Genomic DNA, 15,423 nt, shown 5'->3' on the forward strand with positions numbered 1-15,423 from the left:
TGCCGCCCTGAAGGCATGCCACCCTGGGTGGTGACCGTACTGCCCATATCAGAAGCCGTCTCAGCACACTAACTAATAGAAAATATCTTTGGATTTTCTTTACTTGGGCTTTTGAAGACTTCTCGTTTCCTCTGCAGATTTAACCTCCGTGGTAGCGTCTTGTAGTTCACATTTCAAACGCGTTCTGACGCTGCACCGTCCTTCCTGTTGTCCCCCACAGTCGTCAGTAAGGAAGACGGCTCCTTCCGGCTGGAGAACATGACGGCCGGCGTCTACACCATCCGCGTCACCAAGGAGCTGATGCTCTTCGAGACGGTCACGGTGAAGATCGCCCCCAACACGCCCCAGCTTCCCGACATCATCACAGCGGGGTAGGTTTGCCGTTTTCTAACTCGAACGAGTACCAACAGGAAGTGGTTGGTGTCCCCGAGAAGCCTTGTAGCGTCCTGATGTTTGTTGAACGCAGGTTCAGCGTTTGTGGCCAGATCTCCGTCAGCCGCCTGCCTGAGGGCATGAAGCAGCAGGGGCGCTACAAGGTCACTCTGACCCACCGGGGCCAGGACAAGGCTCTCACCTGGACCACCGATTCGGACCCTCAGGGGGCCTTCTGCTTCCAGGCCAAACCTGGGAACTACAGCGTCCATGTGAGTCTCGCGTAGCTTTCAGGTTTCGTCTAAGTGTCCGAAATCATCTGGGCTCTTTAATCGTTTAAATAATTTAACCTTTTTAGTTTTTATAAATCTGGAAAGTGATTCACAAACATTAAGTTTGACGTTTAGAAGTTTTCCCAACTTGTATTGTTTTTTGGTTTTAGAACAGAAACTAACTTTTCTCTTTTAGGGTGCATTCACTCCAGCCCTGCTTAGTCAGCTTTGGTCTAGAAAGTCCGGTTCGCTTGGGGGAGGTGTGAATGTGGAACCGAGCTCTGATGCAGACCCAAAAAGCGAACTCTGGTCCACCTAAGAGCCCAGATCTCGGTCGGGTTGAAGTGAACTCCGGCGCTGCTTGAATGCACACGTGATGCAGCTCTAGCAGGAGAAACGGCTCGTGGTCTTTGACCAAAGACAAAAGAGAATTGCAGCAGTCGCTAAAATCCGGCTCTACTCCGTTTTTGTTTCCCTTTTTGCGAAGAAGGAAGTTGAGCTCACGTCGTCTTCTGATGGTTTCGTGTCATTTCCTGCGTAAGTTCTTGACGCAGCGCTGCGGCAGGTGATGGTGGCGGCGGGATTTCCTGAGGGTTTGGGCCGTTTAACACGGCGCAGTTTAAAAATGAACCTGACCAGCTGAAGATGTAACAAATGTTGCCACTTCGATCCCCAGTGGGACTGAACAGAGGGACTTGTGTGAAAATCCCAGGAACCAAGGAACACAGCACCATTTGTGTCATTCTGTTGTGGAAGCTCTGTACAGATGTGGCTCCCCTGCCTTGTCCTCCGTGTGTTCAGGTGTCGCTCCCCGAAGCGGAGGTGAAAGCAGGCCTGGCCCTCCAGCCTCAGGCCCTGGAGGTGTCGCTCGTGGACCGGCCGCTCACAGACCTGCTTTTCACCCAGTTCATGGCTTCCGTCTCGGGAAAAGTTTACTGCCTCGGTAAATGCTCTCCTGGTTGATCCTCGATGCAGGTTTCTCTGTTGCCCTTAAACGAGTAAATGTTTCACACCGGTCTAAGCCGTCCCCGTGCTCGCTGGTTTCTTGCAGCTTCCTGCGACGACCTGTCTGTGACCCTGCAGCCGGTGAGCCGGCAGGGAGAGAGGAAGACGGTGGCTTTGGCTGGCAGTGCCGATGTCCTCAGCTTCAACTTTGACAACGTTTTGCCTGGAAAATATAAAGGTTGTTTAAATTTATTACTAAGTATTTAGACTGAGGGGGGAAAAAAAATCAATTCATCCTCTGCTGAATTTGTAAGTTTTTTTGTTGTGTAACTTTGAAACCTTTAGGTTTGTTGGCTGCTAAGCAACAGACGTTTTGTGGGACTAATGTGTGAAGAGTTGCTTCTCCACTCCAAAAATGATTCTCTTTTTGACACTCAGCAGGTTTGAATCACCATCATGCTTCAAGACCCATCTATGCATCTTCAGTTATCCTACTTCCTGTTGCCAAATAGGTTCTGTAGAAATTACTTCCTGATTTACAGGTTAATCATTCCTGGCTGTGGCGTATGAAGTTCTCTGTAGACCTCAGGGTAATACTAGGGTCTGTTGGTTTACATCGGAAAGTCATAAAATTCAAATGAACTTGATGTGACATTTTTGAGTTTGACGGACAGTAAAAGCAGGATAAAAGCTGTGGAAGCCTGATTCTTTTCCTTTAACGCCACTGTTCTCATTTCAGTCAAAGAAATGCAAATCACTCTTGCATATTGGGATTTTTTTTTTTTTTTTGCGATATTCTTCATGAGATCTAATTACCATAATACTTAGAGGCTGTTCGTTTTCTTATAAGTGGGCAAACTTCAAAAACAAGCTGTGGATCAAAGAGTTATTTTCATGCATTTGTCTTCTGTGAAAATCAACCTCTGCTGTTTTTGGGGGGAGGCGGGGTTAGGGGGGGGCAAATAGATGCTCGTTTCCTCCGAGTGTCTCTGTAAAAGTCGTTCTTCCTCCCCTCTGACTCCGCGGCTAATTATTGGGAAATCAATTTGTAATTAACACCTTTAGATCATAACTGTGGTAAAATAGCAGACATGTTATCGCACAGATGGCACCTCTGGGTCTCCTGCTGCTCCATACATCCATAATCCTGCTCAGCATACAGTGTACATTCTGTTATTTGCCTGCAAGCTGTCGGCACACGCAGCATCCCTGAGGTGTCTGTTCTCAGTTTGGTGTTGGCAGCCCTGACTGCTGCGGTGCTTAACGTTCTTAAGCTTTTTCTTAAAGATCCCGTCGGGGAGCACAGGCGAGATACTTCCGAGGACTTTTCTCAACCTTCGTTGAAGTTATTTTTTTTCTCCCGCTGTTTCTGCTCCCAGTGGGCATTTCTCATGAGGAATGGTGCTGGAAGCATAAATCCCTGGAAGTGGAGGTCCTGGACTCGGACGTCTTGGGCGTCGAGTTCAGACAGATCGGCTACATCCTGCGCTGCTCCCTGTCCCACGCCATCACTTTGGTCAGTATGCAGCCGTCCGAGCAAGGGACGCAAACGATTAATCGACTTACGATTAGTTGTCGGTTAATGGTTTATTAGATTAAAGTTAGCGCCACTCGATTAACTCATAACATCTGCTTAGACCTTCTTATAGTGTTGTAGTTTGGCCTCCGTCCAGAAGAGGCAGCGTCAACTTCTCAAAACTGTAAAATTGTGACATGATGGAAAAATAATGAAAAAGAAAAACACGATTACAATAAACAAAGTTGATTTTGACTTGGATCACTGAATGGAGCAAATTTTGAACGTTTCTTCAAGAGCAACCGATATCTCTCTGGTCATGGGGAATTAAGTGTGTCACATATAAATTTTTTTTTCAACTTTTATTTTTCTGTTTAGCAGAAAAATGAATAGCAAAACATAGGTTCCTGCGTTGTTGTATTTTATAAATATGTCCAAGTTTAATAAAGTGAGGAAGGCCACATCTTTTTGTTTACTGAGTTAGCTGACAAACGAAGTTAAAGTTTAATTTTGTTTTTAAAGTATATTACTCAAAATTTAACGCTCAGCCCTCTCGACGCAAGAGAAAACTTGGGCGTTTCAGAAAATGACCTCTTACCTTAGCTTGACTCAGTAATCAGTATTTTCCATCCCTGAGCTGACCGCTCTCCCCGGAGTTTTCACGACGTCTTTCCGCTCGCTTCCCCCGCAGGAGTTCTTCCAAGATGGCAGCAAACCCGAGAACGTCGGCGTCTACAACCTCTCCAAAGGAGTCAATCGCTTCTGCCTCTCCAAGCCTGGTGAGTTTCTTTCTCCTGACCTCTCTTTAGCTTAACACGGCGTTAATTAGCACATGGAGGAAAATTCCACAAGACCAGCAAACCTTTCCCTCGTGCATAGTCGCAGCGCGGCATTTTGACCCGAAAGGTGTGTGTCAGACTTAGCTAAATATAAAACTGGAGCAAAGTGATTAATCACATAAAAATGGTTTTGTCCAGGTGTTTACAAAGTCACCCCCCGCTCCTGCCATCAGTTCGAGCAGGACTTCTACACCTACGACACGTAAGCGAAGACGCCGCCGCTCCCGCTTGTTTAACAGTTTGAACAAAGTGTCGTTGCAAACGTCCCTGCTTCGTCTCTGCAGCTCGGCCCCCAGCATCCTGACGCTCACCGCCGTGCGCCATCACATGACGGGGCTCATCACCACAGACAAGATGCTGGACGTCACAGTCACCATCAAGTAACTCAAGAAGCCTCGGGCTGCTACGTCTCTATCCATTTGAGCGTCCGTTAAACTGTTTTCATCCCCCCTCACCCCCCCGCTCAGGTCGTCCATCGAGAGCGAGCCGGCGCTGGTGCTCGGCCCGCTGCGCAGCCTGGAGGAGCAGCGGCAGGAGCAGCAGCTGCAGGAGATCCAGCTGCGGCGGCAGGAACGAGAGCGGCGAGCAGCCGAGGAGCAGGGCGGCGTCAGAGACGACAGTCCCCCCATCCTGGAGAAGGCCGACGAGCTGGCGGGCCCGTTTCACTACGAGTTCTCCTACTGGGCCAGGTCCGTTCGCGCATTCCATGATCTAGATCGCGGGTCTGCAACCTTTACAAACCCAACACACGATTCCCCCCCTCAGTCCAGCGAAATAAAACTCACAACTGATGCATAGCGTTTTGTGAAAAGACAAGTTGAATATCCACTACGGAAATTTGCAGTCATTTTTAAAGCACCACCATTTTACTTCTGTTTTTAAAATAAATAATAATAATAAAAAAAAAAAACATTAACATAAAGAGAATCGATACGTTTTTGTCTTTGGGAAGAATGTAATGATGAGAAAAAGATAATAAATAGTACTAGTACTTGTGCCATTCTGTTGTGGTAAATTTAATGCAGGATTTATTCCATGCAAAAAACAAAAATGTTATATTTATATTTTTTTAAAAATTGTTGGTTCTGTATTTATTTAGTCAGAGGTCCAAAGAGCCACAGGTTGCAGACCTCTGATCTCGCTGCTCCGTCTATGCTTACATTAACTTTTCATTGAATTATTTTTTTTTGTTTAAATAAAAATAACACAAAAATACACATACACATATTTTTGTGTTAATATGTGACCTGGGGCAGACTCCCAGTTCTGACTGAATTGTAAAATAATCTTAGCTATATCTTCTGTGAGACAAATCAGACTCGCCAGGTGGAATTATGAAATCAAAACTTGACAAAAAGACAGAAAATTTGATCTCTAAATCTGAACAAATCTCACTAAGTGTGCACGTCGTAATTCTTTTCGTGAGGTTTCTACATGTAGATTTGGTTCTCAGTAACATCAGCGACGCAAAGTCAGATCCCCCTTCATTTTGACTCGGTGTGCAGTGATGCACATTCGGAAGTGTTTGAAAAAAACTTTCTCTACCAACAGGTTAATCTACACAAGCAGAAATTATTTAACGCCTTTATTTTCTCAACGTTGCACACATACAACAGCATACGCCGCCTGTCATTTCACAAAATTCAGAATCCTTGCATCCGGTAAAAGTACCCACCTGATCAAAATAAATAAACGATGAGCTGCGCTAATATTTCCTTGCAGGGCCGGAGAGAAGATCACAGTCACTCCCTCCTCCAAGGAGCTGCTGTTCTACCCACCTGAAGTGGAAGCAACTATAACCGGGGGTAGGAGATTTCTCACACGCTAAAATTAAGTCAGACATGTACGGAGCAGGTCTAAATTTAGGATTCACATTAATTATGAATAAGTAGGTTTGTCCATTTCTTTGCTTGTATCAGAAGAACGCCTCTCTCCATCTGTCTCTCTCGTCAGAATCGTGCCCCGGTCGGCTGGTGGACATCGTTGGGCGCGCTGGCCTCTTCTTAGAGGGCAGAGTGTCTCCGGAGCTCCAAGGTGTGGAAATATCCATCACGGAGCGAGGCGCTTCTGTGCTGCTCATTACTGTGGCCACTAATGAGATGGGAGCCTACAGGTATGAAAATCCAGACAGATAAATGGACTGCATTAAAATTTCAGTGAGGATATTCAGGACTTTTGGGCCGACGCCGCTTGTGGCTTTCGCTTGAAAACGGATGGACTCTCGCTGGCGTTACGCCTTGTGTGCGGCTCTGATGGGGCCCTCTGGATGTTTATTGTCATCAGAGGATATGCACAGCGTTGCAGCCGTGCATAAAGCAAGGCGTTACGCTTCCGAATCCAGACATCCGGTTAAAGGCTAAACATCAAATGTAATGTAGTCATGGATGTAAATGGCGTGGTAACGTTTGAGGGATTTAATGGAGCCGTTGAGCCAAAATTCTGTCTTATTTATTCAAATTAGGTGTTTTTGAAGTAGAAGAACATGGTAAAACATGGTGGATGGGAAAAGATGTTGGTGTGGAAAGTCTGAACTGAACGAAGCCTTTTTAAACCGTTTTTCAAAGTGAAGCCACCAGGGGGCGCCGGGGCGGCCTCAGAAAACTGGAGTGAAGATGGAGAAAGAAATAGGGTTGAAAATCAAATTAAATTTTTTTTTCATAAAACGTTTTCTGTATTCAAAAATATAAGTGGAAATTATTTATTGAACTGTTATTGGCCATGCTCATCCTTCTGATTAGCTGCCAGTCAAATTCATCAATCCGCATTTCAGTTCAGCGCATATTTACTTGTTGCCTAGCCTTCCTGTTTCAGTCAGCAATACTTAGCCTTTCTGTTTCAGTCAGCGTTACTTAGCCTTCCTATTTCCATCAGTTACTTAGCCTTCCCATTTCCGTCAGCCTTAGCCTTCCTGTTTCTGTTACTTAGCCTTCCTGTTTCCATCAGAGTTACTTAGTCTTCTTGTTTCCGTCAGCGTGGGCCCGCTCCACAGCGACCGACAGTACGACATCAAGGCCAGTAAGGAGGGCTTCGTCCTGAGTCCGGTGGAGGGAACCCCAGGAGACTTCAAGGCGTTTGCTCTGGCAGGAGTCACCTTCAAGGTACACGCGACCGTCGTCTGCATACTTTGTAACAACTTTGCATCCAAGGGATCATAAACCCCGCTCACACTGTCTCCACTCAGCCTGCTTTCATCTTTACCACCCTGGACTGATCCTGCTGGTTTTAAGTGAATATGAAATGTCAGAATCAAAAGCTTCTGTTCATGTTTTTCTTTCTGAAAGTGTAATTAAGAGAGAAGATTACTCACAGATGGTTCAAACCGGATTTTTTTGTTTTGTTTTTTCCCGCTCTGTGCTCTTGGCCTTTATCCTGCCTTTTGTTAAAATGTTCCGTACTGCACAAATTGGTATTAGTCTCCCTTTCTGACTAAGTGATAAATGGCTTCGCCGTCAGTTCCACACCATTGACACACAGTTTGGTGCCCTTGGTTATCCTTCACTTGTACATCCTCTTTTTAAATAAAACATCTGTGACACAAAATTGAACAGCCAGCTTGATTACACCCACAGTACCCACAATGTCTTTATGTTTCAGGGAAATTTAATTTTTATGTGTATAACATGAAAGAATCTGAGTATTTTTTTTCTTTCCTGCAGATAATATCAGAAGATGGACAGCCGCTCTCTGGAGTGCTTCTGTCTCTGAGTGGAGGGCATTTCCGTTCCAACCTTTTGACCCAGGACACCGGTCTTCTCACCTTCAACAACCTGGTGAGCAAACAGTTCAGAAAGCAATATAAAGTTTCCTCTTTTCTTTTTTTTGCCCCGAGTTTGAAATAACCTTGCTTTTCTCTCCAGAGTCCAGGCCAGTACTACTTCAAGCCGATGATGAAGGAGTTCCGCTTTGAGCCGGCGTCTCAGATGATCACGGTGGAGGAGGGTCAAAACCTGAGCATCGATATAACGGGCATCAAGACCGCTTACAGGTACACACACTGATTTATACAGAGCAAAAATATCCAGGTTTTTTTTTTTTTTCATATTGGGATTTTATGAGATAGAATAACATAATTTTGTTTGTTACAAATTGAAAAAATTTAACTTTTTTTATGTAAAAGTCTTTTTTTCTATATTTATGATGCTTATAAATAAAGTCAAGTTCACATAGTTCTTCTGAAGTCACTTGATCAGTAAGTAGAGTTCACACCTCTGTAATTTAATCTTGCGCACCACACTTTTCAGATTCTATATTGAAAATACTTTTTCACTTTCCTTCCACTTTACAATATGCACTGCTTCTGTGTTTGTGGACGGGTTCAACGTGTATGATTCTGCGCGATGCCGTACCTTGTTGCGTTTTTAGAAACTCGTCCAATTGTGTGTTCTTGCTCTTTCGCTTCCAGCTGCTACGGAGCGGTGCAGTCCCTGAGCGGCGACGCGGAGCGAGACGTGGCCGTGGAGGCGGTGGGTCAGGGAGAATGCAGCCTCTACAGCGAGGACACCGTCACAGACGAGGAGGGTCGATTCAGACTCAGGGGTCTGCTGGTGAGAGAAGGTTTTAAAACCTTAGGGGGGGTTGAATTATCTCGTACTCCAGGTGCAAAAACACTGCGATTTGACCTCGCTAAATATAACGTGTAGGTGGTATTTGAGGCAGGCATGAAGGGCCGAGTTTGAATTGAAGCACTCGATTGCTGCATTTTATTTGTAGCTTTTAGGCTGTTTTATTCAACACCTCGCATGACTAAATGTTTGTGTTGTTTTCTTTCAGCCGGGGTGTAAATATCTGATACAGCTTCGAGCCGAGGGCAACGACCACATAGAGAGGGCTCTGCCTCAGCACAGAGCGATAGAGGTAGGCAGCATGGTGACAACACCCTCAACAAATCGTAAGCTTTTTAATAACGACCAATGACTGGTGAATATATTCATCATAAAGAACAAAAAAAAAAGCAGAAAGTGCAAACCAAAAAATGTCCTGTTTAACGATTGAGATCAAATAATATCCAGATGAGAGCAAACAAGATTAATGAATATATATAATATTAATCTTGTTTTATTTATATATGTATAAATACATATATATTTTGATTTCATAGTAAATAATATCACAACTGTGCGTTGACTTTTACTTGGAAGCAGCTTCTGGTGCTCCAAGATCAGATTTTAATGAATGAATGAAATAGTATATTAAGCTGTTTTTTTGTTGTTGTTGTTTTTTTAAGAAAAAGTGATACAAATCTTGGTGTGATTGCTTGAAATATCACTAAATGCTTTTTTCATGTATTTTTTAATCAGTGTTTTTCTTTGTATAAGACAAACATGCAAAACCCTTTTTTTAAGTTTCCAGTGTACAAAAATTTACACACCCTGCACCTTTAAAAATATATCAGCTTTTGTTAGTTAAATAAAATATTGTATGCTTAGCTTATTGTTGAGGGGGTGAAAAATAATCACGGTACAAGTTTGTGATTTTAGTTTTTAAAAATATGACCTTTTATTAGGCCCATGCGAAAAAAAAGTTTGGACACTCCCTGATCTATGCAGTTAGTTGTAATGACAATTTCTTACTCTGAATTTAGGCAGGACTTCTCTATTTTTAATCAGTACAATACAGTAATATGTTTGACTTCTGTTCACTTTGCAGTCTCATCAAAAGTTTATTTTTACTTGTTTGAGTACCTTAGCAGAAGCTAGAGCAACTTGATTGTTCTGATTTCTTTTTAGTTTAAAACTTCCTTATCTCTAGACTGCAGGTCAAACTTTGTATTAGTTCCTGCTTCCGCCTAAAGTGCTGAAAGTTTCCAGAGTTGAGATAAATACGTAATACTTTCTTTTCATTTATTAATTTAACTGTTAAATCGGTTATGCAAAGAAAGTTGGAGAAGGGTGTGGAAAAGTTTGGTAATTGAATTGTTGAAATGACTGTGAGAACCCTGTGACTACAACTTAATATCAGCCTCATCACGTGGAACCCCCCCTCCCCCCTTTTTTTTTTCCCGCTGAACAAAAGCAGCGCTAATCCGCTCCCCAACCAAATTCTAACCTATCATTTTATAATTTCATCTCGTCTGAAAAGCTGCGGTCCACCTAATCTCTCTCGCGAGGCAGGAAATGCCTTAATTCCCCTTTAATTCTCTGTTATTATCGCACCATGTGACCTTAACAAAAGCTTTTCCTCAGTTCACTTTTTCTTTTTCTTTTTTTTTTCTTTGTTTAAAGCATGCACGGCTCGTACTGTTAGATTAAGCTGCGTGTTTCCTATCAGGTCGGGAGCAGCGACATTGACGGGGTCAACATCATCGCCTTCAGACAGATCAATCAGTTCGACCTCAGCGGGAACATCGTTACGCCTCCTGAACATCTCCCGACGCTCTCGGTAGGACTTGTACTCCCTGATGTTTGGTCTGTTTTGCTGCTTTCTGGAAATGCCTGGAACAGTTTTCAGCAGACGTTTGCGTTCACCACTCGCACGAACGTCGCATTAGTCACGTTCCAAGCTGTGCCCAGCCAGGCTTGAACTTAGGATTGTCATGTCCTGGTTGACTGATGAGCTTCAATAAAGTACATGGAGGCTCAAATTTATGCAAAGCGCCCAATAAAGTCGAGGTTGGTGCTTTATTGTTAGTCTGGTCTTTGGTGTTGCAGGTGTTTTAGTTCATGATGGGACTGAGCAACGAATCAATAACAATGTATATTGCAATAGACGTGATCAATATCAATAGAAAATACATTTGATTGAGTGTTCAATAAAGTCACTGAACTCCAGAACCCCACAGCATTCTGGGAGATGGAGGCAGAGGAAAGGGTTAGCCCTCTCAACTCCTCACTCCCAGCTAACTAACTTTAACTCGCTCGCTCTTTGGTTACCTAGCAACAACCTGTAGAGAAACACGTGCATCAGCAGTTTCATGTTTCGCCACCAAAATAAAAAGACTTCGAAATAAAAGGCTAAAATGTGGAGCGACAGGAGGAAATGAGTAGAACGGCTCAGGACCGGTTTGGTTGCATTTCAGATATTTAAAACGAGAAACAAATCGATAATTATCGACTGACATGAAACACTTGCATCGCGATGATTTTCAGCCATATTTCCCAGCAACATAACGATAAAGCCAAAAAAAAAAAAAAAAAAAAACCCTCATATCACAGCGGCTGCATGTTGGCTTCCAGGAACGGCCTCCCAAGAGCACTGTGGTGAAAATTTGTTGTGCAATTTTAAACACCAAGAAAACAAGCAGTGTCAGAAAATTCCCATTCTGCAGAGAAGACTAAACATTTCTGCATCAAATTCTGGGTTTTTGTTGCATCTAAAGGAAAGCCTGCAGCTAACGATTTCCTCCGTCACCAGGTGAAGCTGTTCAAGAGCGACAACCTGGACAATCCGATCAACAGCGTCTCTCTGGGACAGTCCCTCTTCTTCCACTTCCCCCCTCTGGATAGGGACAGCGAGGTACCGACTAATCGCTTATTCCGACTAATTATCCGAGCGCCGCATGCAGTTTATGATCTGTACACCCAATCTGCGACTTTTGTCTTCTGCAGAGCTACGTTCTCATGCTGTACTCCACCCTGTCCCGCTCCCAGTACGACTTCACTCTGCCTCAGGTCTCTTTCACCTCCGCCGGATACCACAAGCACGTCACCCTCACCTTCAACCCCACTGTAAGAAACGGAGAGACAAAACTCCCATCTCAGTCTTTGGCATGCCGTCAGTTCTGATTTGTCCGTTTCTCTCCTCCGTTTGTCTTTGCAGCGCAAAGTGCCCGACCAGGACGTTGCACAAGGCTCCTACATCGCTCTGCCTCTCACCTTGCTCCTGCTGATAGCGGCGTACAACCACGAGAAGGTAGCCGTCAAACCCGACCTCGCCCGGGCTCCCTGTTCACATGGATTTTCTCTCCTCACTTCTTATAGTTATACATCTTGAATTGAATTTAGTTTGTGTGGAACAGCATTAACAGCAGTCAGGCATAACAACACACAATGCAAATCACAAGAAAGCCTTGATCTTATTTCCAGTTTGGTCCTTTGCAGCCATAAAACTCGTAACTCAATGTTTATACCAAAACATTAAAAAAAAAGAGTTGGAATGAGAAAAAAACATGAATTTAGGCAAGAAAATAGGCAAAAATATTTCTCAATTCATTGTATTCTGTTTTCCTTCCTCTTGTCCTCTTTCATTTTATCCCTTATGTCCTCGTATCTTCTTTTTCTTCCTTTTTGTATCCCTTTGTCTCTTGTGTCCTACTTCACCTCCATTCTAGTCTTCCTTCCTTCTTTCTTTCTTTTTTTTCTTCCTTCCTTCCTTCTGGACTTCTTCCTTCCTTCCTTGTGGACTTCTTCCTTCCCATCTACATGTCTTTCCTTTGTTTTGGCTGTACTTCCTTTACTTTCTCTTATATTTTTCCTCTTGTTCTTTTCACATGTCCTCATTCTTCCCTTTCTTCCTGTCCTCGATTTGTCCAGTTTCCATATTTAAAACCTGTCCAATGTAGGAAAATGTGCCCTGAATTCATAGTGAACGTTGGTATTTTGACATTTATTAGAAAATACACAGCTACTCTAAAAAGAACATTATATAGATTATTAAGCAGGATTTTAACATAGATAATGTGTTTCTCTACTCTTAACTGATGTGATTAATAATATTCTCTAAATAAAGATGCGTAGATAGATTTTTAGCATCCAGCAAAGTAAAAAAAAAAAAGCCTTTAATGCCAGTACCTTTAGATAACGTAATCATTTTGACCATTTTAAATTTGCTTAAATCAATAACCTTTTTAAGCCAATGATATATGTATTTGCCAGTAATGCAAAAAGTCCTTTTGGCCAGAATAGCCTTCACCCTCAAGATCAAACCCCAGTCTGGAAGTCAGATTGCCGTTAACAAGAATTTTCAGTTTCCTGCTTCCTCTAATTAAATGCTCAGATGCACTGAAACGTTTTTCTTTCTTCCTTTCTTTCTTTTTTTCTTTTTCAGGTGATTCCCCTCCTGATGCAGCTCATGAGCCGCTTCCAGGGAGTGAGGACGATGGCCCAGGCCAACGCCGACAGCGCTGCGCTGGATGAAGCCAAACGTCAGGCCAAGAGACAGAAAGCCAGGCGCACGTGAGGCGGGCCCCGCCCTCACATCTTCGTCCCCTAAACTGATCCCTGGCGACTGGTGACCTCAGAGACCAAAGAGGACACACTGCACCAGTGTTTACGCCAAAGTGTTGGTGTGCCTGTGAACCGTTTAGCATGCCAACGTGTAATTAATAAAAGCAACAAAAAAAAATCGATATGCATTACCGCCACCTCGTCAGCCAATCAGATCCTCTGGTCTGAAAGATGAAGTTTTAATTTGTTTTAGTTTTTGTTTTCCTACAAGAGGGATTCCCCAGTATAATCTGATCACATTTGTAAGAAAACCACTGTTTTTATACGTTTGTAATTTCTCAAGGTCAACGTGTGTTTGGAAGCTCTTACCTGCCTCTCATATCGGCCCTCGATCTGCTTAGGAGGCTCAGATGTCTGTTGGGGCTGAGGTCAGTTCAGATGCAGCACAGTTGTCTTAATCTGAATCAAATCATTTCACTTCTGCAGCTGTGACTCCAAGGTGTTTTGCTGTAAGCTGAGCTGAATCTGGTTAAGTCCAGTTCAATGCAAGTCCAGTTCTTGAAAACGGCTCAGGATGGGAGAGAAGAACAGAATGCTGGACATTTTCTGTATTTTTAAAAATTTATTTTTGTGGATATTTTTATTAAATAACAGGTTGGGAGCGGTGGGATATGGGGACTAATGGCTTGATTAATTTATTAACATGTTTAATCAGATGTAAATGATGACTAGCTTTCTTTTCGGTGCAGTTTGTGTGTGATGATCTAGTTTTAAATCAGATCGATGAAGAGTTATCTATTACAGTGAGTTGATGTGAATCTCTACAAATGGCCTGTCACGACTACGAGTCAGAATAGGGAACGATTGGAAGCAGTTCTCGGCTCAGAGCTGGGAAGAGCTTTGAAGCTCGGCGATTTTTCTGTTTTGAATTTATTTGCTGTCTGGTGAGGCTCACGTTCACTCGAGGATGAATCCTGCCGAGCCGCATTTAGACAGCCGGGTGAGGAGAAGACGGGGGAAGGGGAGTGATTATAGCTTTCATTTGTTCACAGTCTTCTATTTTTCATTTTGGTTTGTTTTGACAAAAATTAATAAAGTTTGACTGAAAATAGATTAATTGGACTGTTTTACTGCTTTCCCTGTTGAGGGCAGTATTATTCTAGTTGTCATATGCTCAGAAACTTCCCAGGATTCAGCTTCTTATTGTTGAGCTGTGCTATTTTATACATTTCCTCCTTTTTTTTTTTTTTTTACATAGTTTCTTTTCCTGATGTGTTGTTTCTCAAAGCAAAGTCCTGGCCATGCTGATTGTTTGCTAGGAGGCTAAAATGTTGTATCGCTAACTAAAATTCCCCACAGATGTAACATCTCCATCATCTGTTTTAAACCTGAACAACAAGAAGCATGGATTGTGAAACGAAACGGAGATCAGACCAGTGGATCTGAACCGTTTAGGGACGATGCAGAAAAATGTTTGCAAATTTTAACCCTAAACTCTCAAATTTATCACTTGTTTGTTTTAGTGTGATTTTTTTTCATATAGTCTGAATAAATGTAGTGTTAAGATAACCTATTTAGCATTTCTTAAAATTGTGAAAGATTTTCTTTTTGAAAGCCTGAGGGACGTCCTTCAGATACTAGAAATTAATTCCTCAGTTTTAGTGTTGCGTTTGCACGATGAGACGGATTAAAACTTTAACACAGATGGAGTTCAATTCAAGGTTAGAAAAAAAAAAATCTTGATCCACTAAGAAAGACAAATGTAAAGTATATGCAGTGGTTACAGTTCTACATTAAAATATGTTGCTTTTGATTAACTGGGAAACCATTATGAATGCCTGTTTTTTGTGTGTGTGTGTGTGTGTGTGTGTATTAATCTTCCTGTTAGATTCTCTCAGGTCTCTTTAAGGTACTTATGGCATCATTTTTAAATATATTTTGATGTTTAAGTTAAGCATTAAACCATTCATGCACCATGATATTTTAGATTTAAAGTTTTTTTTTATTTTTTATTTGAGCAGCATTTTTCATCTGATTAACAGAAATATATTTTTTTAAATTGTCCATCCCCAACCCCCAATTTGAATCTGTGATGGCAAGTAAACCTTCCAACTGAAAGACTTGATGCTCGTCGTTTTTCCAAGATAAATCTTCAAAATACCAGTGAAAGCGAGAAAAAAACCTGGTGTACAGTTATAAGATGTTCTACAAATAAAGATTTTTCACCTGACTACTGGGGTTACAAATGACGTCCGACCGTTTATAACAGTGGTCCCCAAACTTTTTCCTGGGACGGCCACATAACTTTTGGGACTGACTAGTATATATTCCATTGAGGGAATGCAACTTTAACATATTAATTTCTCATATGTTAACAT

General features: G+C 42.6%; 1 protein-coding gene across 1 annotated transcript in view; it reads left to right on the forward strand.

The window, feature by feature from the left end:
- Nucleotides 1–14,158, forward strand: part of LOC103131681 (nodal modulator 1-like) — a 32,186-nt gene extending 18,028 nt beyond the window's left edge. Inside the window, 21 exon segments of the mRNA XM_007543382.2 lie at nucleotides 221–371; nucleotides 467–644; nucleotides 1,446–1,587; nucleotides 1,696–1,827; nucleotides 2,969–3,105; nucleotides 3,797–3,884; nucleotides 4,083–4,146; nucleotides 4,229–4,324; nucleotides 4,412–4,633; nucleotides 5,667–5,749; nucleotides 5,898–6,057; nucleotides 6,916–7,042; nucleotides 7,601–7,714; nucleotides 7,802–7,929; nucleotides 8,347–8,488; nucleotides 8,715–8,798; nucleotides 10,212–10,322; nucleotides 11,295–11,396; nucleotides 11,489–11,608; nucleotides 11,700–11,792; nucleotides 12,927–14,158. Coding sequence (XP_007543444.1) covers nucleotides 221–371; nucleotides 467–644; nucleotides 1,446–1,587; nucleotides 1,696–1,827; nucleotides 2,969–3,105; nucleotides 3,797–3,884; nucleotides 4,083–4,146; nucleotides 4,229–4,324; nucleotides 4,412–4,633; nucleotides 5,667–5,749; nucleotides 5,898–6,057; nucleotides 6,916–7,042; nucleotides 7,601–7,714; nucleotides 7,802–7,929; nucleotides 8,347–8,488; nucleotides 8,715–8,798; nucleotides 10,212–10,322; nucleotides 11,295–11,396; nucleotides 11,489–11,608; nucleotides 11,700–11,792; nucleotides 12,927–13,058 — 2,606 coding nt within the window. The 3' untranslated portion in view covers nucleotides 13,059–14,158.
- Nucleotides 14,159–15,423: the final 1,265 nt, after the last annotated feature.

The sequence above is a fragment of the Poecilia formosa genome, unplaced genomic scaffold (assembly GCF_000485575.1).
Source record: "Poecilia formosa unplaced genomic scaffold, Poecilia_formosa-5.1.2 Scaffold11, whole genome shotgun sequence".
Classification (NCBI taxonomy): domain Eukaryota; kingdom Metazoa; phylum Chordata; class Actinopteri; order Cyprinodontiformes; family Poeciliidae; genus Poecilia; species Poecilia formosa.